The 27,444-nt window shown below is 53.8% G+C and overlaps 2 protein-coding genes across 5 annotated transcripts in view; one reads left to right on the top strand and one right to left on the bottom strand.

The window, feature by feature from the left end:
- The window catches only part of AGAP3 (ArfGAP with GTPase domain, ankyrin repeat and PH domain 3), a 28,372-nt gene extending 23,858 nt beyond the window's left edge, over positions 1 to 4,514 (top strand). For 3 of the 4 annotated variants that reach the window (XM_070454190.1, XM_070454182.1, XM_070454169.1), the window contains 6 exons: positions 377 to 514; positions 2,192 to 2,346; positions 2,446 to 2,536; positions 2,639 to 2,861; positions 3,499 to 3,754; positions 3,874 to 4,514. In XM_070454190.1, the coding sequence (XP_070310291.1) occupies positions 377 to 514; positions 2,192 to 2,346; positions 2,446 to 2,536; positions 2,639 to 2,861; positions 3,499 to 3,754; positions 3,874 to 4,080 (1,070 nt within the window). In that variant the 3' untranslated portion in view covers positions 4,081 to 4,514. The remainder of the gene's footprint in view (positions 1 to 376; positions 515 to 2,191; positions 2,347 to 2,445; positions 2,537 to 2,638; positions 2,862 to 3,498; positions 3,755 to 3,873) is intronic. The other variant, XM_070454230.1, reaches the window with a different exon arrangement.
- A 550-nt stretch (positions 4,515 to 5,064) lies between these two features.
- On the bottom strand, positions 5,065 to 27,218 carry GBX1 (gastrulation brain homeobox 1). The gene is made up of 2 exons (XM_020873188.2): positions 26,654 to 27,218; positions 5,065 to 8,018 (listed from the first exon to the last, which is right to left on the bottom strand). The coding sequence occupies exons 1-2, from the start codon at positions 27,192 to 27,194 to the stop codon at positions 7,468 to 7,470; spliced, it is 1,092 nt and encodes a 363-aa protein (XP_020728847.2). The 5' UTR covers positions 27,195 to 27,218; the 3' UTR covers positions 5,065 to 7,467.
- Positions 27,219 to 27,444: the final 226 nt, after the last annotated feature.

Below are 27,444 nucleotides of genomic sequence, written 5' to 3'. Positions count from 1 at the left end.
GCGCGCTCTAATTGACAGTAATTAGGCAGCTCCCTGATTGTCTCTAATTCTGCTATTAATTGTGAGGAGCTGGGAGTGTGATTGAGGATAAATTTGGTGCGGAGCTGCTGGGGTTTCAGCTCCCCGCGAGCGAGTTCCCGGCCGCCTTCCGCCCCTCTGGGCTGCAGAGGCTGGCTTCCCCTTGCCTTCCCCCTGCTCTGCCTGAGTTTCCCACCCTCTCCTCCTCCAGGCCCGGGGCTCCGGGGTGCGGTGGGGCGGGGTTGGGGGGTGGGGGGAGAGGGCAGGAGGGGCTGCTCCCCCCGGGCGGTGCCCCAGCTTCAGGTCAGGGTGCTGCCCCCTCCCCGCTTCCCACACGTCTCCCCCTCTCCCTCACCAGCCAGTGGCCCCGCTGAGGTGCTCAGCTCCAGCCCCAAGCTGGAGCCCCCCCCATCTCCCCACTCCAACCGGAAGAAGCACCGGAGGAAAAAGAGCACCGGGACCCCCCGACCAGACGGCCCCAGCAGTGCTGCTGAAGGTTAGGGGGACCCCCCCGAGGGAAACCGGGGCACAGGAGGTGGGCAGGGGGACTTGGGGGTCGTCCTCGAAACGTCACGCCCTCATACCCTCTTGTCTGCATTAGGTTAAGCACCTTCTCATAATAATCTCATAACAGCAGCTCCATAACTTCTGGTCATTTAGACCTGGTGTCTTAGCAAAAAAGCTCCTTCTTCGGCCTAATGTAACCCCTTTCCTTGTGAAAACGTGGGCTTCCTTCATTTACTCTCCTAGAAGGTAAAAGACGGCAGGCTGCCAGTCCCGTACCTCTTCGCGGGTGATGCGGGCAGGACCTGTGTTCCCTGCGCCTCTCGTAGCACCCGTCGAGTTTTTCAGCATCCGCGTGTGTCGGGCTGAGTCTCTCCTTGGTTGTCTCTGGGCAGAGGAACCCCAGCTCCTCAGATGTTTTCCACAGGTCCTTGCTCCTAACTCCTTATTCATCACAGCGCTGCTGTGATGTCTGGCTTTCCCCACATCCTCTTTGAAGCGTGCGTCTTCTCAGTGGCTGGAGTCCCTTTGGAAGTTTAACTTAGGTGGATGCACACTTGCTGGGCTCTGTTCCCATGGGCAGGGGCAGGGCTGTGGGGAGACCATCACTAAGGGAAACAGCGGCTTCTGCAGAGCCGGCCTGTGATACAGGGGTGCTTGGCGCTCACGGCCCAGGGCCCATCTGGACCAGGAAACTTGAGTCCCCATGGATGATCAGGGCCGTGGGGTTCAGAGACGGTGGGGAGCAAGATGAGGCGGAATGGTGGAGCCTGGGGAAAGAAAGCTTCCAGCTTTTGCCATGAAGACGGTTCTGTTCAGGGCTTCCTGGAGCGGGACCTCGACCCTGAGGACTTCCGGGGTGGAGGAGGGGTCAGTGTCACTGGCGCCATGGGAGGCTGCCCTGCGGAGCCTGTGGCCTGGTCTCTGCAGCCCCCACCACACACTTCTGCTGGTCGGGAGCTGTGTGCCCCCCGGGGGAGGGATGGGGAGCGGCAGTGAGCATCAGGAGTAAGGCTCACGGGGATGGTCTGGTGAGAGCGCAGAGCCTGGAGCAGCGCCCCCACACTGCCCGGGGTCACAGTTCAGCGCCCAGGGCTTGTGACCGCACACGTCCACGGATCCCTGTCTGCTCACACGTCCCAGGTGGTCTCTGGAGGAAACCACGACTGCTCCCCACCCCTGCCCTCCCTGCCTGCCTGTGCCAGGGGAGGGGGGAGGGGCCTGGCTCCCAGGAGCCCCACGCTGACGCCGTCAGGAATATTGGGTTTAATGAGCTGCAAAATGAGGCGGCTGCAGCTGACATGTACGGATGGTGCCCACACCCGCCTCCAACACCCCCCACACACACACACCCGCCCCCTGGCATTTCCTCCCAGCGCCCCGGCGCATCTTCTCCAGACCCTGGGCTCTGCTTTCTCTGGGAAGTACCCCTCTGACTTCCAGACTTGTTCCTGGCTGCACCGGGGCTGCCCACAAACCTTGCATCCCCACCTTTTCCACCCAGGCTCCACAGGTGGCCAGGTTGGCGGGCTGCTCTCCGCACCCCCACTTCCCCCTCTGTGAGGAGCCCGGAGAGCACAGTCCTCCAGGCTGGGGCCCAGAGGGGCTGTATGTGCGGGCGACAGGGGCCCTGCCCTGACCGGTGTGTGCGCCCTGTGTGTGCCCGCAGAGGCCGAGGAGTCGTTCGAGTTTGTGGTGGTGTCCCTCACCGGGCAGACGTGGCACTTTGAGGCCTCGACGGCCGAGGAGCGGGAACTCTGGGTGCAGAGTGTGCAGGCTCAGATCCTCGCCAGCCTGCAGGGCTGCCGCAGCGCCAAGGACAAGGTGGGCACGGGGCGGAGGGGCAGGGCGGGGCGCTGGAGGGGGTGCCCCACACTGGCCTCCTGACTCACCGCCCACCCCGCCACCCCCCCATCCCTTCAGACTCGGCTGGGGAGCCAGAATGCAGCTCTGGCCGTGCAGGCTGTCCGCACCGTCCGGGGCAACAGCTTCTGTATTGACTGCGACGCCCCCAGTGAGTGCCGCGGCGGTGGGGCCGGGCTGGGGGCTTCGGGTGGGTGGAGCTCGAGGATTGGGGTGGGGGGGCGGCTCCGTGTCACGTCCTCTCCTCGCCTAGATCCGGACTGGGCCAGCCTGAACCTGGGTGCGCTCATGTGCATCGAGTGCTCCGGGACGCACCGGCATCTGGGGGCTCACCTGTCCCGGGTCCGCTCACTCGACCTCGACGACTGGCCACCCGAGCTGCTGGCCGTCATGACCGCCATGGGCAACGCCCTGGCCAACAGCGTCTGGGAGGGGGCCCTGGACGGCTATGCTAAGCCGGGGCCTGACGCCTGCAGGTGAGGGCATGAGGCCCCGGGTGCTCCTGCCGGGTGGGGAGCTGGGAGGGCGGGGCAGCCCCAGGCAGCTATGACAGGGCTGCGGGCTGGAAGGGTTAAACCCTGCCGTTGCTCTGTTCAGCAGTGGGCCCTGGGGGTACCCTCCGCCTGTCACTCAGAGCCTCACAACAGCAAGCCCTTTCTCCGCCGTTATCAGCACGTCGCGGGGCGGGGGGCGCATGCGCAGGGCTCTTTGCAATGGCGCAAAGCCTACAGCCGGAGCGCCGAGATACGGAGAATGGGTAGTAGATAGATAGGGTCGTCCGTGGGCCCCCAGGGCAGGCCCCCGCCTCCTTTGTTCCGGCAGGGCCAGATAAGCTGCCCACCCACGCCCTCCCGCCCCCAGCCCTGTCTGAAATCCACCAGCCCTCGAGGCCCCCCAGTCCCTGCCACGTCCCCCAGCACATCCCCACCGCCCCCCTGGGGTCTCCCCCGAAAGAGTTCCGTCCAGCCTCTCCCACACCCTCTGTGCCACCCGCTGCCCCCGACCGCCCTGGGTCCCTCGGGCTGGTTCTGCTCTGAGGGTCCTGGTCCCCTAACCCCCACCTTGCTAGCTCCCCTGACCGCCCCCCTGGCCTGGCCCTGCCTGTGCCCGCAGAGAGGAGAAGGAGCGCTGGATCCGGGCCAAGTACGAGCAGAAGCTCTTCCTGGCCCCGCTGCCCAGCTCGGACGTACCGCTGGGCCAGCAGCTGCTCCGGGCGGTGGTGGAGGACGACCTGCGGCTGCTGGTGACACTCCTGGCACACGGGTCCAAGGAGGAGGTGAACGAGACCTACGGCGACGGGGACGGGCGGACGGCCCTGCACCTGTCCAGCGCCATGGCCAACGTGGTCTTCACGCAGCTGCTCATCTGGGTGAGTCGGTGGGGGGGGCCCTCCTGACCTCCCTGACATCCGTCCTTCCCCCCTGCCACCCCTCGCGGGGGGAATCCACACCTTTCCTGCCAACCGTGAGAACGTGCTTCCTTCTGCAGTACGGGGTGGACGTGCGGAGCCGGGACGCCCGCGGCCTGACCCCGCTGGCCTATGCCCGCCGCGCCGGCAGCCAGGAGTGTGCCGACATCCTCATCCAGCACGGCTGCCCTGGGGAGGGCTGTGGCGTGGCCCCCGCCCCCGGCAGAGAGCCGACCAACAGCACCAGCGCCTCGGCCGAGCTGCACCGCAGCCCCAGCCTCCTGTGAGCCCCGGGAAGAGGCCGGAGGGGCCAGGACTGACGCCGGGGCGCAGGCACCCACCTCCCTCCAGGCCCTGGGGGAGACGAGAGACACAGAGGCTGAGACCCAGGGACCTGAGAAGAGTCTGGGAGGAGAGCCGGAGGGGAGGGTCAGAGGAGACGCCTGGGACTCCAGCCGCCACAGGTGTTTGGCCCCTGCCTGGCCTGCGCCGCTGCGGAGGGACAAGATGCTTTGGGGGTGCTGTGAGAGGAGGGGAGCAGGACCTCGCCCTCCTCCAGGTTCCTGCCTTCCCATACCAGCCCCCTGTAGGCCCCCCCACCCCGAGCCGGGAGCCTGGGCGGGGCAGAGGTCCCATGTAAATGTGTACATTGCAGTATTTATGTTTGTGTACATACTTGGCGTGTGTGTGGTGAGCCAATAAACCAGACCGTGTGTGTGTGGCCTGCCTCTCACCTTTCATCCCCCCGCCCTCCCAAGAAAACACCCTCTGAACTCCGCTTCTGCGTGCCTGTCCTCTCCTCTCTGCTGCACTTTGGGGTGCCCGCCCCCCCTGCCCAGCCTCCTCCGCGGGCTTCTCTCAGCCCCTTTCTCCAGGGGTGTTGTTGAGTCTGTGAGCCACCCCGGGAGGGGAGACTAGCCCTGTGCTTCCCACTGGAAGCTCCCTGCCGTTCCCCCATCACCCTCACAGAGGTTTCCTGTTGGTCTCCTTGCTTTCATCTGTATTCTGTCAAGTAGCCTTATTAACACCACGCCTGTGCTGGCCAGAGGTCACCCGCAGAGAGGGCAGGAGTCCAGGAACCAGCCCCACAGCCAGACGTGCAGGGGGTCAGTGCCCGGGAGGAGGGTCTGAGGACGCGATGGGACGAGGGGGGCTCATGCCAGGGGAGGAGACACATCGCCGACGGCAGGATGGCACCCTGGGCTGCCCCCAGCCTCCCTGCTAAGCCGGAGGCAGGACCCAGCCCCCCCGCCCCTGCCTTGTCCCTCGGACTGTCCTCCAGTCTCGCTAGAAAGACGGCCAGGAGAAACTCTCTGCTTGTGCTCTGAAGAACTTGCTAGGTTAGGGTCCCTGCTCTCGAGGGAGCCTGCCGCCACCCTGCTGGTGGCCCGTGAGTGCCATGGGTGTGGCAGGCTGGCGGGCTCTGCCAGTGGGAAATTAACCAAGTAAAGCTATTCAGAGAGAAAACCAGATTTTATTTTCTTGATCCACAGCCCCTTTCTCAAGGCAGATAAGCACCTTAAGCAAAGATAAGGGCAGAATAGAGACAAGGCTATGGGTATGTGTAAGATTGGGTTTCTGGGCTCAGAAAAATGCTAGCAGTAATCATCTCCTTAGGTTCCCTAAGGAAAAGAAGCCGCTTGAGAGGGTGAATAACTGCCTGGTATAGTTCAGGAGGCTGCAGGGGCAAAGCCAGGGGAAAGAAGGCAGATGATGGCCTTGGTTTTGCCAGTTCTCGCCCACCCCTCGCCCCGACCCAGGCGGGGGCAGAGAGCCCGAGGGCCTCTGCTCCTGCCCTCATTAGACCTGCGGACAGGATTCCTGAGAGCAAGGTGGGTACAGCTCCTGGGATCCTCGACCTGTCTCTGCCTGACTTCTCTCCTAAAAAGAATCTCACCCTGTAGGTTCCCTCTGTGGGTCAGTAAGGTTTGAGACAGCCTTGATCGAGATCAGGGTGGGGCTCATCTGGATTACTTTTTTCTTGGCCTCCAGCCTTCCTGGAATTTAGCCAAAGAAGAGAGAAGACCCTGGATGCCTGTCCCAGCCCAGGCGCTGTGCCGCTGTGGCTCGCGACCAGCCAGGCTCCAGGGTGCCTTCCCTCTGGCTACCAGAGCCGCTGGGAGAAAAGGGCTGTCTCAGTCCCATTGGGAGAGGCGGGCGGTGGACGACTAGACAGCTGACCCGCCCAGAGCCGGGACCCACAGCACGGTGCCCTGGGGCAGTGAGGAGACTGGCCGGGGCTGCCCTTGCTCACCTGCCTCCCTCAGAGCCTTCTAATCTCAGCGGCTCGGGAAGAGAGCGGGTCCTGTTTCTTCCCAGGCGGGCCCATTAACCGTGACAGCAGCTTCACCCAGTTTCTCTGGGTACAGGACGGCAACCCGTCTCGCGAAAGCGGGGAAGCGGCCGACAGCTTCAGCATGTCTCGTTCCCTCCTGGTCTACCCTGTGCCCTGCGGGTGTCCCTGAAGCCTCACATCTGTCTCCTGTGTCCACCACCGATGCTGTTCCTTAATTTGCTCAAAGAATCTCCACCCCGAAGCCTCTAACTCCTGTCTCTGTAGCTTCCCCCACAGCACACACCCTCCCAGAACCACCAGACACACCTTCCTGCCTCCTGTACTCTGGAGTGGGCCCTCTCAAACGGAAGAGGGTCTGGGGTCCCAGGCTTCACAAACGAGGCAAGGTGGGTGGGAGAGCGGACCACCACAGCGCTGTAAGCACAGAGGACTGAAAGTAGGTCTTCTGCTCCAGGCCCTCAATGTCTGGAATGTTGGAGAGCAGCAGACATGGCCTGAGCTGCCGTGTCCTCTACACAGAAGACGATTTATGATGGTTGGGCTCCCGGGTGACAAGGGTGAGCCCCTGGCCTGCCCCGGGTTCTCACAGGACTCATGGCCTCCACCTAGTCAGACACGGCCTGCACACACCCGCCTTAGGAACCTGGGCTGTAGCCCAGGTTCACTTCCTCTCAATTCAAAAGCGAGTGAGTCCTCTACCCTGAAGTCAGAAGCAGCAGCGGTGCCTGTTAGGATCGTGAGATCTAGAGGCGGGAACAGTGGGCAGTGAGTGCAGCGGGAAAGACAGAAGCAGAGGTAGGTTACGTGGGGGAGATGCTGAGTGCTGACGGGTACCTAAAGAGGCCAGCGAGAGTTCCAACTTTTGTTTCTTTGCACATCCTGCGCTGTAGACAGGCAAGGCGGTGCCCGCCCTGGGGCTGGGAGGTTAAACTGAGGCTGGAGGAGACACACGACCTCCCCAGTCCCTCTGGAAGACACAGACTGAGGCAGAGAGCTCCATATATACAAACTTTACACAAAATAAATAAGGAGCCGTGACCAGCTTGGCAGGTCTCACCCTGGCTTCCTCCTGCCCCTCAGAAGCGATTCTAGGGCATCAGTTGAAGGAAGGGGGACCCTGCAGGCCTGAGGAGCCCCCTTTTAGTCCCAGCAGCTCCTCAACAGCGAGAACCCCTGAAGTCCAGGCCTGGGGCCTCTGGTATGGCCCAGGACCCAGAAAGGGTCCGCACCTCAGGTTGCCAGGAGGGCCCCCCAGAGCCGTGCCAATTGCCGACGGGAGCCCCATCCTCGGGCAGGACCGCGGTGGGGGCCTATGGCCCCCAGAGCCCAGCCCAGTGTCCGCGCAGACCCGTGCCTCCCCGGGCCCCCACGGGGCCCCTCAGGGCCGGGCCCCCTGCTCCATCTGTTGGTGCTGGCTCCTCACGGCAAACCTATTGACGTGCACGGGGATGGGGACCACTATCTTGGGGTTTCTCACAGGCTCCCCGGAGCGGCTGCTCACGTTCCCAGCTTTGATGCGCTTCCACTTGGCCCGCCGGTTCTGAAACCAGATCTTGACCTGCACCTCGCTGAGCTTGAGGGCGTGTGCGATCTGGGAGCGCTCGGTCAGCGAGAGGTACTTCTTGCAGTGGAACTCCTTCTCCAGCTCCAGGAGCTGCTCGCTGGTGAAGGCCGTGCGGCGCCTCCGGCTCTTGCCCCCGGGGGCCGGGACTCCCGTTGAGGGTGCCCCCTCCTCCGCTGCGGTCCCCAGGCCGCCCTTCAGCTTCGGTTTAGGTCCCAGGAGGGCCCCGGGGCCCGCGGCAGAACTGTCCAGGAAGCCATCCTCCTCACTGTCCGCACCCGAGCCCTCTTCCTCCTGCTCGCTGCCTGCTGGGTCTCCTGTGGGCGCCTCCAGCTTTTCCTCATCAGAGCTGTACACCTTCCCCTCTGCTGCGGGGAGTGGGGGCCAACAGGGTGGGGTTGGGGTGGGATTGGGGAGGCGAGGAGAAGGCAGAAGGGTTGGAGGCGGCACATGGAACCCGGGCCAGGCGTGGACAGTGTGCCGGCCGGAGGAGAGAGACGTGGAGGGGATGAGACAGGAGGGGAGGGGACACAGGCAGGGCAGAGTGGGAAGAGGTTTGGGGAGACAGAGAGACAGGAAGAAAGGTATTAACCAGCACAGACTTCACTCAGGCAACGTGCGGGAGGCATCCATCAAGAGGGCCCCATTCCCAGGACCCAGACACCTCAGCCCCTACCCCTCAACCTCGTTTTCCTACCTGCTACCTCCCCGGCTTTCTCTAGACCCCAGTGAAGGGCTCCCCACTCATGGACCGCCCCTCCAAGCCCAGAGCCTGCAGCTGCTCATCGTGATGAAACAGCTGGAGCCGGGCTCAGTATCCTTTCAGTTGCTACAGGCGGGAGTGAGAATGCAGGAGGATTCACTTTTGCAGGACAGAGAGGAGGCCGCCTGTGTTCTCCTCCCGGGACTCTTCACCTGGCCTCGTGGGAGGAGCCACGCAAGCCCCTCGAGCCTGTCCCCCTTCCTTCCCTCTTTCCTGGAGCTGGGAATCAGCATCTCGTTTCCAGATGGAAACTTCGGGGTCACGTGACTCCCTCCTGCCCCAAACTGGGATCCAGGAAGTGTTACCCAAGGACCCAAGAGTCAGCGGATGTCTGTACCCCCACCTCCCCAATTCTCTGTAACCGGACCACCCAGCCCCGACCGGGGAGCCCTCCCACCACACACACCACCTTCTCGAAGGCCAGGTTTTTCTTCCGATCACTCAGCTCCCCCAGGACCCTTTCAGCCCTCCATTTTTAAAAGATGCCATCTCAAAAAAAAAAGAAGGAAAAAAAGATGCCATCTCTCTCCCACCTCCCCTCTTTCCCAGCCAAGGCGGTGAGAAGCGCCAACAGCTGCTTCCTGCCCAAGTTCAGAATCCTGGGGACCCTGAGCTCAGCGTGAGCTGAGAACCGGAGGCAGCACGGAGGGCGGAGGAAGAAACAGAAGTGCAGCGGCGGAAAATACGGAGAGAAAAACGGGAAAGAAGAGATTCTGACTCAGTAGGCTGCTGGTTAATTGTAATCACAGGCATATAAACATTTCAACCCATACATAATTCTAAAGTTTAATTCCACCGTTGGTCGCATCATAGCGACTTTTTTGTCGGAACCGCAGATAAGGCATGACAAGTGTTTTTTAGTGTTTGAGTTTTACAAAACCCCTTGTTTTCTGCCCAGGTCAAGCAACAGGGGAACCACAAAAAGTCAAAAAGAAAACCAACCGGTAGAAACGGGAAGAAGACAGATTAACCTATCAACTGAACAGTCAGCCCCTCACCCGTGGCGCTCGCAGGGGTACAGGCAGGGGCGCATGCGTGCACTTCACCACGTGTGTCGCGCGCACTCTCTGAGGTTGAGATGACGACCCGCGAAATGCTTCCTAGACGGGGCCTTGTGCGCACGCGCGCGCGCATACGTGAGGCTGGAGCGTCTCCACGCTCCCCGTGGGGGGGCCGGCTCTCCTCTGACCCCTGCCATCCGCCTGCGCCCCCGCACCGGCCCGCTCACTTTCAGTTCCCTTCCCGTCCCCAGAGCTGTCCTGAACGGATGCCATCCGCACCTGTTCCTTTTGCTCAGGAACCGCTTTTACATTCTTTTTAGAGGCCACGATCCAGCCCCGCCCAGCTCACCACCCCCGCACCCCAGTCCTCGTTACCACCCCTCCTAGGCCAGTGCTGTCAGGCCCAGACCCTGTCTCTTCCTGGAGGGCTTCCTGCTTCATCCGACCATCTCAAAGCCCACGTGGTACACCCCCTGACAGCCTCACCCAGGCCTTGCTGCTCCCCTCGAAGGTGGGCTTGGTTCTCTGACCGCCTGCCCAACTTCGTCCACCTTGCGTCCACCAGTGACCTGCCCCTTGGGGCTCACCTCCCAGCACCCCGGGCTTTCTCCCTGACCTCATCCCGATCCAAAATCGGTTTAATTTCTGCAAGATTCATATCCCTGGGTCCCCTTTTCATGTCATTAAGGGCCCTTCCCCAGGCCATCCCCACCTCCCCAGAACGCAAGTGTAACAACGTCTGGTGTCCCAAACTGTACTCCTGACCTTCTCCCAAGTCAGCTCTTCCTAGTCTGAACCCCCCTCCCTTCCCATCTCAGGTAGTGCTAACTCCCACCCCCCACCCCTGGTATTCAGACCAGACCTTCCCTCCTGCCACCTTGCCCAGCCTGCCAGCAAATCTCAGTAGAGCCACTGCTCAACTGACCTCTCATCACCTCCTCTAGGTCCAACTAGGCCGAGTCACCCTCCTCTCTTGCTAGTTCATCGTTTTCTCCTGCTCTGCCCCTCCCATGCCGTCCCCTGCCCTTCCCCTGGTTATTCTGTTTGGAATACTACATTCTTCACCTAGATTCAAAGTCCCTTCAGGTCTTTATCAATGAGACCTTACCTGATCTTCCTTTTTAAAATGAAAACTCCCTACGCTTCCCATCTCCCTTCTCTGCTTTACTTGTTGCTATGGTATACGTAACCAACTTTATTCATTTATTTTTACTGGCTGTCTCTTCCTACTAAAATATAAGTTCCATGAAGGTGGGCTTCCCTAGTAGCTCAGCTGGTAAAGAATCCACCTGCAATGCAGGACACCCACAGGAGACCCAGGTTCGATCCTGGGTCAGGAAGATCCCCTGGTGAACAGATAGGCTACCCACTCCAGTATTCTGGTCTGGAAAATAGTCCATTGGGTTGCAAAGAGTCAGACACAACTAAGTGACTTTCACTTTCCAGGAAGGTAGAGATTTATATATATATTATATATATATATATATATATATATATATTTCACTGCTATATTCTCAGCATCTAGAAAGTTACCTGCACAGAGTAGGCACTGAAAAAATACCTACTTTTTAAATTTATTTTTATTTGGCTGCACCAGGTCTTAGTTGTGACATGACGGATCTAGTTCCTTGACCAGGGCTCAAACCCAGGCCCTCTGCACTGGGAGCATGGAGTCTTGACCACCGGCCCACCAGGGAAGTCCTGGATAAGTATTTGTTGACTGAAAGAAAGAAACTACTCCGGAGCACTTTTTGATTCTCCCTCTCTGTCCCTTCTTTCTCAAGCCTCTCCTAAAATATTCCCTGCAACCCTGTTTCTCCAGCCCAGCTCTGGACATAAGACATCCTCTCCATAAATATCATTCTCCCCACTTTCCAGTGAAAGTGGAAAGTGAAAGTCGCTCAGTCGTGTCCGACTCTTTGCGACCCCATGGACTATACAGTTCATGGACTTCTTCAGGCCAGAATACTGGAATGGGAAGCCTTTCCCTTCTCCAGGAGATCTTCCCAACTCAGGGATCAAACCCAGGTCTCCCACACTGCAGGCAGATTCTTTACCAGCTGAGTCATAAGGGAAACCCCAGGCCCTCTGATCTTAGAGTCACCGCAGAGGAATCCGTGTGCGGAGGACTGACAGGATCGTATGCTAAAGGAGATCACGGACAACCCCCAACATCGTTACTTAATCCTCTGACTTTTAATTTCTAATTTTTAAAACATGGTTTGCAGTAAACAATAACAGAAAGAAAAGCTTGTTAAAGCTTGTTGAAACCCAGCCCAGTACTACACTACTTTAACCAGCTGCTACAAAAAGGCAGAAACTAGGATTCAGGGCTTGAAGGATGAAATCATTTAGCACAGCTCCAAGCACCCAGGGGGTGTCCAATAAATCTAAATTGATGATGACTGAGATGAGGTTCCCAGGTTCCCGATCTGTCAGGGCCCTCCTGAGATCACATCATCCATCCCTCTGTCTTCACACAGATTCCGTGAAAGCTGAGCCCGCACGAGCAGGCCACCCCCAGTGCTGCTTTTAAAGCCATATAGGAAGCACAGGTTCACAACCTCTCTTGGTTACTTGATCCCAGCGGGATTCTGCATGGTGGGGGGTGGGGGTGGGTGAAGAGTTTCTCTCTGAGCCTTTATAATCGTAACATTGAGGGGTCTGATAAGCAGCTCTTGGAAGGAGATGGGGGCAGGGACATAGAAGAAAGCAACAGAGAAGGGAAAATACAGCTAGCTCTCAGAGGAGAGGGTCTGGGACAGGGAGTGAGGCTGGGGGAGGCGGGGCAGAAGAATCGTGATCAGTCAGAGAAACTGAAAGGGCTGAAAAATTTAGGGAGAAAATAGAAAGAAAATCGGGAAGTTGCAGGGGGAGAGAGTAAAAAGCCTTCCAAAAAAAAAAAAAAAAAACCAACAACCTAACAGATGCTAGATTTCTCCACCCTAAACACTGATGGATTTGGAGCCTGGCCATTTGTTCTTTGCTCCACCAGCACTTTAGAACTTTTAAGACCCAAAGTGACCGGAACATATTCTGAAGAACTGGCTGAACAATAGAGCAGTCCTATCCTTTACAACATAGCAACCCTGAAACAGCCTTACGATTTTCTCATGAATTAGTTAAAAAATTAATGCAAACTCTTTTATCGAATTCATAACACATACTAAATAGTAAGCATACTCAAAACAAAAGTTGCACATAGAAAAATGGTTTTGATTAAAACCTGACAGAAGCACATCTTGTTGGTAAAATTTACAAAATTTGATTTAGAATAACTGAACCTGGTGGATAAAATGTCCATAAAAGTAAATTTTTAACTGCAGATGCTATTTAGCTGGCTAATGTGAACAAAAAAATTTGATCAATAAAACATCATTGAAAATCTTACATGGGAAATAATGATCTTGGTGAGAAAATTTTGGGCAGAAGGAAAACTGTTTCATTGGGAACAATTTGGCTGTGCTAGGTAGGATGGCCAAACAGAGAGGGTCTGTCCTTTGTGATTAAGTGACATTCCTGGTCATATAGGAGAACATTGATCTATATGTAAAATAGATAATCAATAAAGACCTACTGCATAGCCAGGGAGCTTTACTCAATACTCTAATTATCTATATGAGAAAAGAATCTTTAAAAGAATATATTTATGTATGTGAAGTGAAAATAGCTCAGTCGTGTCCAACTCTGCGACCCTGTAGACTCTACAGTCCATGGAATTCTCTAAGCCAGAATACTGGAGTGGGTAGCACTTCTCCAGGGGATCTTCCAAACCCAGGGATCGAACCCAGGTCTCCCGCATTGCAGGCAGATTCTTTACCAGCTGAGCCAGCAGGGAAGAAGATCTATGTATAACTAAATTTGGACATGGAACTGGACATGGAAAAACAGACTGGTTCCAAATCGGGAAAGGAGTACATCAAGGCTGTATACTGTCACCCTGCTTATTTAACTTATATGCACAGTACATCATGTGAAATGCCAGGCTGGATGAAGCACAAGCTGGAATCAAGATTGCTGGGAGAAATATCAATAACCTCAGGTATGCAGATGACACCATGCTTATGGCAGAAAGCAAAGAAGAACTAAAGAGCTTCTTGATGAAAGTAAAAGAGGAGAGTGAAAAGTTGGCTAAAAACTCAACATTCAGAAAACTAAAATCACGGTATCTGGTCCCATCACTTCATGGTAAATAGATAGGAAAACAATGGAAACAGTGAGAGACTTTACTTTCTTGGGCTCCAAAATCACTGCAGATGGTGATTGCAGCCATGAAATTAAAAGACGCTTCCTCCTTGGAAGAAAAGCTACCAACCTACGCAGCATATTAAAAAGTAGAGACATTACTTTGCTGACAAATGTCCATCTAGTCAAAGCTGTGGTTTTTCCAGTAGTCACTTATGGACGTGAGAGTTGGACTATAAAGAAAGCTGAGTGCCGAAGAATTGATGCTTTTAAACTGTGGTGTTGGAGAAGACTCTTGAGAGTCCCTTGGACTGCTAGGAGATCAAACCAGTCAATCCTAAAGGAAATCAGTCCTGAATATTCATTGGACAGACTGATGCTGAAGCTCCAATACTTTGACCACCTGATGCGAAGAGCTGACTCCTTGGAAAAGACCCTGATGCTGGGAAAGATTGAAGGCAGGAGGAGAAGGGGATGACAGAGGATGAGATGGTTGGATGGCATCACCAACTCAATGGATATGAGTCTGAGCAAGCTCTGGGAGATAGTGAAAGACAGGGAAGCCTGGCGTGCTGCAGTCCATGGAGTCACAAAGAGTCTGACATGACGGAGCGACTGAACTGAACGGATAACTAAATCACTTTGCTGTTCACCTGAAACCAACACAACATTGTAAATCAACTCTACCCAACAGAAAATAAAAAGTTTTTAAAAGAGTACACTGTTTTCAGCTTGTTCCCTATGGGCAGGTCTAGAGTCTGTGAAAAGCCTTTGTTTATCTATCCAGGGGAAATGGCAGTGGGGCAGCTTGTTATTAGGAAACATCAAATCCTCCTGGTAGATGCTATTGTCCTGAAAAGCAGAAATCACAAGGTTTGAACCAGTATTACTTGTAGGGTCCACCCCAAGGGCATGGTCCCTCTGCAGAGAGCAGCGCTCAGGCTTCAGGGTCACCCTTGCAACGAGTCATCCTCGGGAGAGGACGAGAAGCCCTAACTTGGGGCCAGAGACTCCGTGGTAGGTGTTCTCCAGTAGGAAGAATAAACTGCACCAGGCTCATACCACCTAGAGAGGAGTCCACCGTGGCCAAGGTCAGCGAGGATGACGGGCCCGTGTCTTGAGGCAGAAGAGCCCCCAGGATGCAGAAGCACCTTAGACCCCCAGCCACGGGAACTCACAGAGCTTCTGCACCGTCAGCCCTCACCCGGCCTGCTCGGGTCCAGCTGACATACAACCAAGGCGTTGTTATTTGCTGAGAAGCCCCTCCCCCTCTACACTCGGTTCTGGCTTCTCTTCCCTCCATTTAAAGAACCACCACCTTCACAGGCAGGTCTTCCCTGGTGGCTTAGCGGTGAAGAATCCGCCTGCTAATGCAGGAGATGCAGGTTTGATCCCTGACTAGGGAAGATCCCCTGGAGGAGGGCATGGCAATCCACTCCAGTGTTCTTGCCTGGAGAATCCCATTGACAGAAGAGCCTGGCAGGCTACAGTCCCTGGAGTCACACAGAGTTGGACACAACTTATCGACTAAGCAACCCTCACATGCCCCAAATCCCTCTCTGGACAACTACCCAGCTTCCTGAATACAGAAGGGTGGGGTCAAAAGGTGGGAAAAATCCAGGTTATCTCCCAAAAAAGAGGCATGTGTGCACTACCTTCATTTTACCATCACACCCAGTTTGTAATTATTTCTCTTTTTGGAGACGGTACTTTCTCCCATCCTTCATGGCAACTGGCTTGCTTTCAATGTGTCTTTCATTCATCCTCACTAATTCCATGCCCTGCTATGCTGCTACTCCTTGCTATACTTTTAGGTAAAATAAGGAATATTTACTTTCTCTCTCCACTCTCCCCGTGACTCTTCAGCATCCTTTACTCCAAATCCACACGAGAACTTCCTCTGTGTCACTGCCGTCCAGAGCCCCTCCCACCTTCTTGACAAGGTCACAGAGACTTCCCCACCACTGCCCGTCCACCCCAAGCTTGGAGCTCCCTTCAGGGCATGCTAATGCCACTCATTGGAAAAGACCCTGATGCTGGGAAAGATTGAAGGCAAGAGGAGAAGGGGATGACAGAGGATGAGATGGTTGGATGGCATCACTGACCTGATGGATGAATTTGAGTAAGCTCCAGGAGTTGGTGATGGACAGGGAAGGCTGGCGTGCTGCAGTCCATGGGGTCACAAAGATTTGGACACAGCTGAGCGACTGAACTGAACTGAATGTGGTCATTGCCAAGAGCACCCTTTCATGACCTTTAACCTTCCCAAGCAGCTTCACACTTAGTATTGTCATCTTCAAGCAACTCACTGAAGTAGCACTGACCTAGTATGGCAGTACTGGGAGGTTAGGCACCTTATTTTCAGGTGGAAAAAAAAAATGAATTTCAGAAAGATTAAATGATTTCCCAGTCACGCCGCTAGGGACAGAGCTGGTCCAGAACCCTGCTTTCCTAAGTCTCCAATCAGCTCTTCCTACTCTTCCCAGTAAACTGTCTTCCTCCCTCCACTTGGAGCAGAAGTCCTCCCCAGATGCTGCATCAGATCCACAGCCTTCCTATCAAAGCCAGTTTAGGTTTAGACCTGGTCCTTATCAGGACCACTTATCACCTCATCCTCAACATCTTCCCTTAAAATCGCCGCAGGAGAGGCCTCACTTCCCGAATCTCACCTTTGTCCTATAACAGGCCATTTCCCCCTCATTCCCAAGACAAAATTCCCACCTGACCTTTCTCCTGTTTGCTTTTTCCATCATTACTGGTTTGTATGTTACCACCTTACCACTCACTATTTCATTTATTTATAAGTGTATTTTCTCACTTAAAGAACAATACTGCCCGCTGATGGAAACAGTTTTCTCTCCCCAAATATTGACTTATTCATTTGGTTGCCTTGGGTCTCAGCTGTGGCACTCGCGACTTTCACTGTGGCTTTCCTCCCTGATACTGAAAGGGAGTTCAAGGAACATGCTTTCCTTCCTTTCCACTTGCCCCTCCTTTCACTCATGGCACCTCCTTCTTTGGCCACTGTTCTCCATCAACTGCCCAGGAGAGTGGGGATGTCAGTTACATTTCTCCACCTTCCCAATCATGAGGACAGTGACCTGGAGCTGGCCAACCCATACATTCCCATCTCCTGGGGACTTGACTCAAGCTAGTGAATTGGTCTTCTTAGGGCTTCACATGTGCTGCGCTCCACTGGGGTCCCAGCCTGGGATTATAAGAATTTAGGGCCGCTTACACTTGTGCCCTCCCTTCCCAATCATCAGGAGAAAAGGAGGCAAAGGCAGAGAGAGGAGCCAGACTGAGAGTAAGACAAAAAGACCCAACAACATGGCTTGCATTTTTGGATCCACGTGAATCAATAAATGTCCATTTTAGTTTAATTAGGGAAATGCCCTGAATGTTCATTGGGAGGACTGATGCTGAAGCTGAAGTTTCAATACTTTGGCCACCTGATGAAAAGAGCTGACTCATTGGAAAAGACCCTGATGCTGAGAAAGATTGAGGGGAGGAGGAGAAGCGGGCTACAGGGGACGACATCATTGGATGGCATCACTGAGTTGATGGACATGAGTTTGAGCAAACTCTGGGAGACAGTGAAGGACAGGGAAGCCTGGCGTGCTGCAGTCCGTGGGATCGCAAAGAACTGGACGTAACTGAGCAACAGTTGTCACGAGCAACCAAAGAGCTCTGACTACAGGCACCGCTGTAACTAAAAGTGACAGGAATCACATGACTCCAGGGAAAGGAAGCCCCCCGACTCACTCCCATACCTCTCCCATCCAAAATAATTTCCCCCAAAAGATACCCAGGTCATCCCTCAAATTACTCATAATAGTGACACCTAAAATTTCACAAGTTTGAAAGTTATTTGGACTTTTAAAAACCCTCCTTAATCCATCCAGTGTGAATTATTTTAATCCAATAGCTGTGCTCCTAACACTAAGCTGAGATCAGACATATGAGGGAACAGGGATTGTGATGAAGAAAAAAGTGTTTTGTTTATCTTTTTGCTGCTTTTGGTTTACGTTTGTTTTAATGGAGAGAAAGGAAGAACAGGCTCCCCGGGACACAGCAGAAAGGCTTTGGGCAGCTGTGTCCACGAGGTATCTACACAGAGTTTCTCACCAACATGTAAGAAAGTAAAACTGAAAAGAGGGAAAAAGAGCCAAAGACAAAATCTGAAATCTACCTATTAGGTGCATGCAGTATTCTCTCCAGGCACACCCCACGTAAACTAAGTCCTCGGAATACAAGGCTATTTTACCGTCACTCCGAGAAATATTTGTCCTTTTCAGTTCAGAGAGTTTCACCCATCATCGTTTCTAGTAAAGATGCCTTTCACAACTTAATCCCCAGGAAAGCTCCCCATCCATTTCTAGCATGTGGACAATACTGATAATTTCTTGCCCACCTATTACTTTAGGAGGCTTAACAAACTGCTTCTCACTTCAAATCCATGAGGTAAGCATTTCTGCCCTTCATTTTACTGGTGAGACAATGGAGACTGCAGAGGTTAGTATTCTGCCGTAGGTCACAAAAGAGGTGGTGCTGAGATCGGTATCCACTTGACCTTAGCCAAAAGGCCGAGAAGCAATTGAGATCGGTATCCAAAACTTATGCCTGTTCCTCCAGGCCACACAGTCTCTGTTGTCAATGAATGAAACAGAGACTGAAACCCACTGTCACCCTGCCATAAATCCTGCACCAGGGACATCCCCGATGGTCCAGCGGTTAAGAACCTGCCTGTCAGTCTGGCGGACACGGGTCCGATCGCTGGTCTGGGAACGAAGAACCCACATGCCACAGGGCACCTAAGCCGTGGGCCACAACTACTGAGCCTGTGCCCCAGAGCCCAAGAGTCACAACTACTGAAACTCCGAGCACTCTAGAGCCCACGCGCCCCAACGAGAGACGTCACCGCGGTGAGAAGCCCGTGCACTGCAACCAGAGGAAGCCGGGGCGCGGCAACAGGACCCAGCACAGCCCAAAAACAAATAAACAGAAATTATCTTTTAATAATCCTGATGGAGAAATAGTACAGGGGACCAGGGACTGAGTGCACAGCACAGCTTTCTGCTTCCCACTCACCGGGGCACTTTTTCCTTCCTCACGACATCTGGTCAGTCACAGCTGATCTCTGATCTTTCTGGTCCAGATAAGATCTACCCCACCTTTTATCAACGGTTCTCTCATCCCGTACGATGACTGTCTGTGACTACCACTCAGCCAACACACCCCTGGTCACAGATGATGGAGCCTTTCCCACCCTGGAGTCCAGCCCTGATTCCATCCTGAGATGTGGGTATCTGCGCGCTGCCTCCTTGACAGTGACCATGACAACTCAGCACTGAGAAATAGAATCTGCGCCCCCCCCCCTCCACTGACCCCTTGCATTTTTTTGTGGTGGCTTTTTTTTTCTTTTCTTAAAGGGAACAATTCACTAATAAAGTTATCCTTACAGATAACAGAACTGTCAAGCTGGAGTCATCTAATTCAAACCTCTAATTTTACTGATGGGGAAGCTGGGACACACAGAGGCATGGTTTGGCCAAGACCACTCTGTTACACACTCCCAGGACCTGTGCAAAATTTATAGGATAGTTGTCATCCATTCCAGCACAACCCAAGGCTTTCCAGGTGGCTCAGTGGTAAAGAATCCACCTGCCAGTGCCAGAGGAGAGGGAGAAGCGGGTTCCATCCTGGGGTCGGGAAGATCCCCTGGGGGAGGGCAGGGCAACCCACTCTAGTATTCTGGCCTGGGAAATCCCCTGCACAGGGGAACCTGGTGGGCTACAGTCCACGGGGTCACAAAGCGTTGGGCATGACTTACTGACTGAGCACTCACGTATACCAACACAAACTGCTTCTCACCTCCACTCTCGGGATAATTTCATCTCCCTCCCTCCTGGAACACCTACATCACTTCTCTTCCCATTGCTCTCAGTACAGAGGTCCAGCTTATCCAAGACTTCTACTTTAATACCTGAAGCTCCAACACTTTGGCCACCTGATGCAAAGAGCTGACTCGTTGGAAAAGACCCTGATGCGGGGAAAGATTGAAGGCAAGAGGAGAAGGGGACGACAGAGGATGAGATGGTTGGATGGCATCACCAACTCGATGGACAGGAGATTGGGCAAACTCCGGGAGACAGTGAAGGACAGGGAGGCCTGGCGTGCTGCAGCCCATGGGGTTGCAAAGAGTCAGACACAACTGAGCGGCTGAACAAAAACTATCATAACTCTCAGTCAAGGAATCCATCTCCCACTGCTCCCCCCCCACAGAAGGAATTTCCAGATTCCCCTACCCTTATTTTCACGAAGTGCTTTCTCCGCACAACCCTGGTCTCTGTTAGTCTTGGCACCACCCTGCCTTTGCTTCTAATAAGACACCTCCTCTCATCTCTGGAAGAGTGTTCCCTTCCCTTCCGTGATGGGAAAGGAGGGAAGCCACTGCCTCCTGACTACCTGCCTTGCTATGCTGTCTCTTCCAACCTCAACCGAATTCACCTGTGAAGGTCACTCTTCTGTCACACCAATTCAAGCTTCTCTTTTCCCTCTCACTCTCCCAATTAGCGTTTCAAAACTTCTTCCACCTGACCCAAGAATGATTCTTATTGCCAATGAAAACCCCCGCCTCTCCTCTCCCGCTCCTAACCCAGACCTCCTGTATCACCATGCAGCAGTGGGCACCACCACCTGAAGAGGGCGCTCGCCACTTTTCCTTGGTTCAGAGGCGGGGTTACCCCACCCCCATTCCCTCCGGGGAAAACTTCTCTCCCAGGGAGTTCTTTTCTTCTCATTGTTCCTCTTTAAGCGCCTCTGTTTTTTGTATATCTACCCCACTACTTGTATCATTGCTGCTTCCTAACTTTCAATCCGTTTCACCGCAAAGATCCTTCTTTCTCTGTTATTTCCAAGGCAAAAATCTTTGCCTGTAGCTTCTCACTCAAACACTACCCTTAATGCAAATACTTTGCTCAGGGTATTACGTCCCTCCTCCTTTCAAGTTAAAACATTTGCCCTGCCTCATTCCAATTATTGCCTCTCCCCTACTCGTCCTACTATAGACTATTCAAGCCCATTGCGCTGAGTATAAGAATTATGCTCCAACCTTCTAGAATCTAGGCTTCCCTGATAGCTCAGTTGGTAAAGAATCTGCCTGCATTATGGGAGACCCCAGTTCGATTCCTGGGACCGGAAAATCCGCTGAAGAAGGGATACGCTACCCACTCCAGTCTTCTTGGGCTTCCCTTGTGGCTCAGCTGGTAAAGAATCTGCCTGCAATGAGGGAGACCTGGGTTCTATCCCTGGGTCGGGAATATGCCCTAGAGAAGGGAAAGGAGACCCCTCCAGTATTCTGGCCTGGAGAATTCCAGGGACTGTATAGTCCATGGGGTCGCAAAGATTCGGACATGACTGAGTGACTTTCACTCCTAGAATCTCCAGTTCCCTAGTAAACAGCAGAGACCCCTCTGTCTTCCAGCCTTCCCAAGTGCTGCCTTCACTGAGGCATGAGGTATCTCAGTATCCATTCCAATCCTCCCAGTAACACTCTCTCTCTCACCCAGGGTCAACCAAAGGTGGCAGCCTGAAACAGCCTGTGAGCCCCTTCTCAGAACAGCGCTTTTAGGTGCATAATATAAAACACATAGGATTACATTAGGGAGCAATTATATAAAATACAGTTATCAAACATTTAAAATGCCTCTGAGATACAATCATTTGTATTTCTTCATCAGTTCATTAAACAACAAGATATCTCCCAAAATTGTTAATTTGTATGAAAATGTCTGTGATCTCTATTGGCGACAGAAATCTCAGGTACTGTGGACCCTGCGATAGTTTCTGGCCTACCTTCATAATCACAGAACGTGCCAAATTTTAGTGAGAAGTTGGTAGAAATGTAGACATAAAAATTGTTTTCCACATCCATAATTAACAGATTTCCTCACAAGGGGTCCACGAAGTCCATGTTAACAGTCTGACTTTAAAATTTTGGGCTAGAAAACCAAGCTTTTAGTTCTATAAAGCTGAAAGGAATGTTAAAAATCATCTGAACTAAAACTTTTACATCACAGGTGAGGAAACTGAAGCCTAGAGAAGTGATAAGATTTTGAATCTCCTATAGAGTCTTAAGTGGCTTCCCTGGTGGCTCAGAGAGTAAAGCATCTGCCTGCAATGCAGGAGACCCAGGTTCCATCCCTGGGTTGGGAAGATCCCCTGGAGGAGGAAATAGCAACTCACTCCAGTATTCTCGCTGGGAAAATTCCGTGGACAGAGGCGCCTGGGGCTAAATCCATGGGGTCGCAGAGTCCAACATGACTGAGCGATAAACATAGCGTCTTAAGGGCTTCCCTGGTGGCTCAGCAATGAAGAATCCGCCTACAGTGCAGGAGCCGCAGGAGACTCGGGTTCGATCCCTGGGTTGGGAGGCTCGACTGGAGAAGGAAGTGGCAACCCACTCCAATATTCTTGCCTGGAGAATCCCACAGATGGAGAAGCCTGGCGGGCTACAGCCCATGGGGTCGCAAAGAGTCAGACACAACTGGAGAGACTTAGCATGCATACATGCAGAGTGTCTTAAAACTAAGGCCACAATAGTCACACAACAAATGTTTCCTGAATTTGAACTCAGTGGCTTGCTGAAGCTGCAGAGCTAATGACTGACAAAGTTGAGACCTGAACCCCTGTGTCACTCCTAAATAAATGTCCATTGTCACTCACGTGAAGTTAATGCAACACGTGCCTTTCTATAGCACCGTCAATGGAGCGGTCCCTTTTTCTGTACACTCTCAAAATTTCTAGGAAAACATGATCTCCATCACTCCCAAGAAAAATCTCCCTCCTGTTTCCAACAGAAGTCTCTGATCCCACGTCACATCATTCTTCCCTGTTTTTTTCTCTTGTGAGTAAATATATTCCGACAGTCATAATGGATACCTGTTCAGAAATTAACTGATGGGTCATCTTTAGCGCTCCCTGGCTACGGCCAGGTGTGTGGCTGACCTCATTCAGCACTCAGATATCACGCTAGACTCCTTGCACGGTTTCCATTATATTGCCAGTCTCTATTCAGAAATTAGCAAATCTTTTTTCTGTTTAGTTTTAGAAGAGAATGCTGGCTACCCTGCCATCTCCCTCCCAGGTTAGCCACCACACTTTCTTTTCCATACCATCTCATCTTCAAGTGTTCTTTCCTCTCCACGCTCAGCAGTGGCATTATCTTTCATAACAATCTCTCACTCTATTTGCATCGTCGATCCAACAGTCACATAGAGTATCCACCATCCCTTAACTACTTGCTTTCACTCAATTCAGCCCTTTTCCCCTTGAATGAATCGCTGCTCTGAAACACCTCCAAATCAAAGTTTTCTCCTGATTTTTTCCAAATGGACAGCTCTTTTCATCATTCCCTAGCACGCAGCATCCGCTTCCCCCATCCTCTCTGTGACGTGTGTGAGCTCCACATTCTCAAGTCACCTTCGATAACTCGGTCAGAGCTCACACACCTTCACACGCAAAATCATCTCTGCCTGCCCCACTCAAGGCAGAACTCTTTCTTCATGTCTTTCGGGGCCAACTGCTCTCTTACCTCTGTATTCCTAACACATCAACAACTTCACTACCCACCTGGTTCAAAGCTCCTTTCCCCTAATCCCTTTCCAGGACCGTCCTTACAATTCTCCAGATTTGATATGTCAGCTATGGTCCACATGAGGCTACAGACCATGTGAAACGTGGCTAGTTTGAACTTGAGGTGTCCTGAATGTGTGAAACACACACTGGATTTCAGAGACAGCGTGAAAAGAGGATATCAAACATCTCATTAAATTTTTTACATTGAATAATGCTGAAATAATATTTTGGACATGTTGGGTTAAATAAATTATAAAAATTAATTTTGCCTGTTTCATTTTACTATTTGAATGTGGCTAAGAAAATTATTTTAATTACATAAATGACTTGCTAGATGGCACTGCTCTGGGTGCTTCTGTTGATTCATACTTTTAAATCTTCCCTGCTAGTTCAAAATTCTGTCATCACTCCTATTAAGACATCTCTCCTGTTATTCACACCGACTGCTCCCATGCTCCAAACTTAGCTTATTTTCAGGGTACCATTTTCAAATCTTTTCTGCCCCCATTATTTCTGTACACGGAATTTCTCTTTGCCTGCTAATATAGCTTCTACCCTGCCATCAAATCATAATAAAGTTCTGCTTTCTTCCTCATCAATTCTAGTAGGGCGCTGTCTCAACTCTCAGCAAAATTTTTAGAAATAGTCCTTCTAATTCCCAACAAAAAGAACTTCACTCATCATCCTCCAAATTGGCCTATCTTCACTGTAATTTCATTAAAATGGATAGTAATTGTAAGACACTAGACAAATGTAAATTAATAACTTCAGACCCACGTTACCCATTCACAGTAGAATAGTGATTTCTCCTCCGTCATTTTAAAGATGCCATCCTTCTCCAAAATCTTCTGTAATGAGGTTCCAACTCGATTATTCTCTCTAAGAACTCTTTTACGTCGTACTAAATACTCTAATACAATTTGCCAAGCGGAGTGTTCTCTTTCCCACCACTTTCAGCATGGGCCACGTGTCATCACTCCTCAAACTGATTTTACGTCTAACGTTTCTGGAATTGCTTTTTTCTTTTCTCAACTCTGTTGGGGAAAAAAAAAATCAAGACTGGGAAGGTGGACGTGAGTGGCGAGGTGAAGACGAGTCTTGAGAATTTGCACCAAGAGGGAGAAGCAGCCCTCCCACACATTAACTGTGAACGTTCCATCCTTCCATCCGAAATCTTGCCTTCCTGCTCAGCCCCAGAAGCGCCCCACTAAGAACCCTTTCTGAGCCTCTCTTCCTAATGGGGGGATGACCTTCGCTCCAGCACCTCTCAGAATTCTTCCCCTGGGAGGTCTCCTTCCCATCCTTCTTAGCAAAGAAATTCCTTGTCTCTTCAAGTGATGAAGCTCTTTTCTTCCTCATTCTATATACAAATTCATGTGTTATAACTCTCAATACTGACAAACCTTTAAAAAAAATTACTCCTAGCGTTGAAACGTTCCCCTCTTTCCAACTAGTATATTTATTTAGCTCCTTTCCAGTCCTCTCAGGACAGAACTCTTGCATATACACACATGCTTCTGGTCCAGAAATGCTGCTCCCCCTTTTCATGGAGCCAGCACTAGAATCCCCTTGCACGTGTCTCCCCCAGTAGACAGCTCTCTCCTTGCTCATGGTCCCTTTGGATAATCTGGGTATACAGTCCGTTTGTGCGTCCTCTATTCTACTCCTCAGTGTTTCTCTTCTGTTCTTTCCTTCTGCTTTTCCCCACCTCCATGCCTGGTGTTACTGCCAATATTCTACCTGCTTCAGAAAAGAGGCCCTATTACACAGATGGGTCAAAACAAGAAGTGGGGGGAACCTGAAGAACAGGACGAGTTGCTTGTTCTCCCATGCTCTGGGGATATTCCACCTCCCTGCTCTCCTCCACTGGGATGTCTTCCTCTCCCCTTCCCCTCTGCTCATCTGTTCCTCAGGTGTCTGCTTCTCCTACTGCCTCCAAACCGCTTCACACCCCCTCCCAATGCCCCCCTGGCTCTCCTTTCTGTCTCAGGACTCCGCTATCCAACACCCTACTGATCCTTTCCTCCTCCTATCCTCCTGTGGCTCCTCCCCACCCCCACCTCCTAATCTTGTGGACATCTCCTCCCACGTTCCAGCTGTTGCTCTATCCTTTCCTCTGGATCCTTCCCAGGAGATGCTGCCTAGATTTCAGTCACTGGTTCCTCCTGGTCCAACCAGGTACAGAAAACCAGCGGCTGAGGACCCCAGAGCCAGAACACGCCCAGGGCTAAAGGGGGAAACAAGAGGAAGACAGACTCTAGAGCAGCCCTTGGGGTCTGGAAGAAGTACTGGGCCTTTGGACAACTCCGAGAAAGGGCCCAGGAACCCGTCCCCAGGAACAGCTCTCTCCTGGCGAAGGACAAAGGGGCTCCTGGCTTTCCTTGTCTCCACTAGAGTCCTCCCCCAGGCCTCCTGGGTCCCTTACACCTGCTAAACTGGATGTGATGAATGGTTAAGCAGAGGCAGGTTCATCCTGATGTTGAACTTGAAGCTTCAGGAACACCACACTTGCAAGCAGTCTCTGTTTTCCTTAAATAGGGCCCACCCACCAAACTGCATAAGCTGTGGGTCTCAGCACACCTGAATCTGCCTCTGGAGAGTGAAAGCTTTTCCAGCTTCTAGGGGTTAAAGGTCAACAGGGAAGTCTGCCCGATTCGAAACAGGGTTGTTTGAATACACCTCGCCTCTCCCCCGAGAGGTGATTCTCCTATGGAGGTCGGAGATCCCCGAACGATCTCTTAGCTGAATCTCACTGGTTCCAGGATCTTAGCTGGATTCTGGACTCCCAGGCCTTGGGGCCACACCCCACTCAGCCCGGCCTTCAGCATGTCTCTCGGCCTCCCAGACCACCTCAGTCCGCAGTGCTAGGCCCTCGCTTAATTCCCCAAGGCTTGGCTGTAAATCCGCCAGTTCAGAAGCGACCTTCACACCCAAGAGACACACGGGTTCCCCCCACCATCAGCACCACTTTAAGACGCTCCCTTCGCCCCTGCGTTCCCAGGGCCCGCTGGGGGTCAATACCACCGTCTCCGCAGAAACCCTTACTGAACTGACACCTGCCCACCGCCCCCTCACCCGGGGGTCTGGCTGGTGTCCCCAGGAATCCCACACTCGCAGCTTCTCTATTTCCAGCAGAGGAGCAAGAGGTTCTGCAAGCAGCCGCGGGAGCCGGGGCCGGAGGACTAGACCGCCGGGAGGCAAGCCTCTAGTCTGGCGGGGAGCACGGGCGAGTCTCGGGCCGAGGCTGCAGGCTCTCTGGAAGTGGGCGGCGGATCTGGGACCTGGAGGTGGCTCCGCACAACGGCGGCGCATCTGGGGCTCTGGGACTCCGGGGGCTCCGAGAACAAGCTGCCGCCTCGGACTTCCAGGGGGACCAACCTCCCGCCCGGCACCCCAGTCGGCCCAGGGCACTTACCCGGCAGACTTGGGAAAGTCTCGGAGAAGTGCGCAGGCGGGGGCGCTGGGGGTTCTGCCACTTTCTCCCGGGCGGGTAGCGGCTCTTCAGCGTCCAGCCCGCCCTCCGGGCGTCGGCCGGCCGGCTCGGGGAGGTTTCGGGCAGCAGTGGCGGCGGCGGCGGCGGCGAGCTCCGGGGGCCCGTAGAAGGCATCGGGAGGCTCCGCGAAGCTGGGCAGCGCGGTGGTCAGCGCCACCATCGAGGGCACGGCCTGGCCCAGCCCCGCGCAGAAGGTGTTGGTCAGGCGGCCGGCGAAGGAGGCAAGAGGGGCGAGAGGCGGGAGGCCGGCGGGCAGCGGCGCGGGGGCCAACGCCTGCGGCAGCACGAGGGGCCGGTAGGGCATGAACATGGGGTAACCCGTGTACAGCAAGTGGCCGGAGCGCGGAGGCGGCGGCCCGATCAGGGAGTCGATGGAGAAGGCGGTGCCCGGGCCGCCCCCGCCGCCGCCGCCGCCTCCCCCGCCGCTGCCCCCAGGGGCGCCCCCGCCGCCGGCTCGCTGCATGGTGCCCGGAGCCGCGGCCGCCCCGGGGCGCTCCCCTCCCGGCGCCGCCGTGCGCCCCCGCGGCTCGGGCGCCCCGCGCGCGCACGCCGGGCTGGCTGCCTGGCTCCCGGGCCGAGGTGGCGGCGGGGCGCGGGCTCGGCGCAGTGTGGCTCCGGCGCCGCGCTCCTCTCGCTCATAAGGAGGGAGGGGGCGGGCAAGCGGGCGGGCTGGGGGTGTCGCCCTCCGGACTCATCCATCTTCCTCAAATTAC

This window comes from Odocoileus virginianus, chromosome 1, assembly GCF_023699985.2.
Source record: "Odocoileus virginianus isolate 20LAN1187 ecotype Illinois chromosome 1, Ovbor_1.2, whole genome shotgun sequence".
Taxonomy (NCBI): Eukaryota; Metazoa; Chordata; class Mammalia; order Artiodactyla; family Cervidae; genus Odocoileus; species Odocoileus virginianus.
This window is presented reverse-complemented; position numbering and strand designations above follow the sequence as displayed.

Coding starts and splice junctions, on each gene's coding strand:
- GBX1 (XM_020873188.2), bottom strand. CDS start 27,194: ATGCAGCGAGCCGGCGGCGGGGGCGCCCCTGGGGGCAGCGGCGGGGGA. Junction 8,019..26,653: donor GACTTTCCCAAGTCTGCCGG/GTAAGTGCCCTG, acceptor CACTCCCCGCAG/CAGAGGGGAAGGTGTACAGC.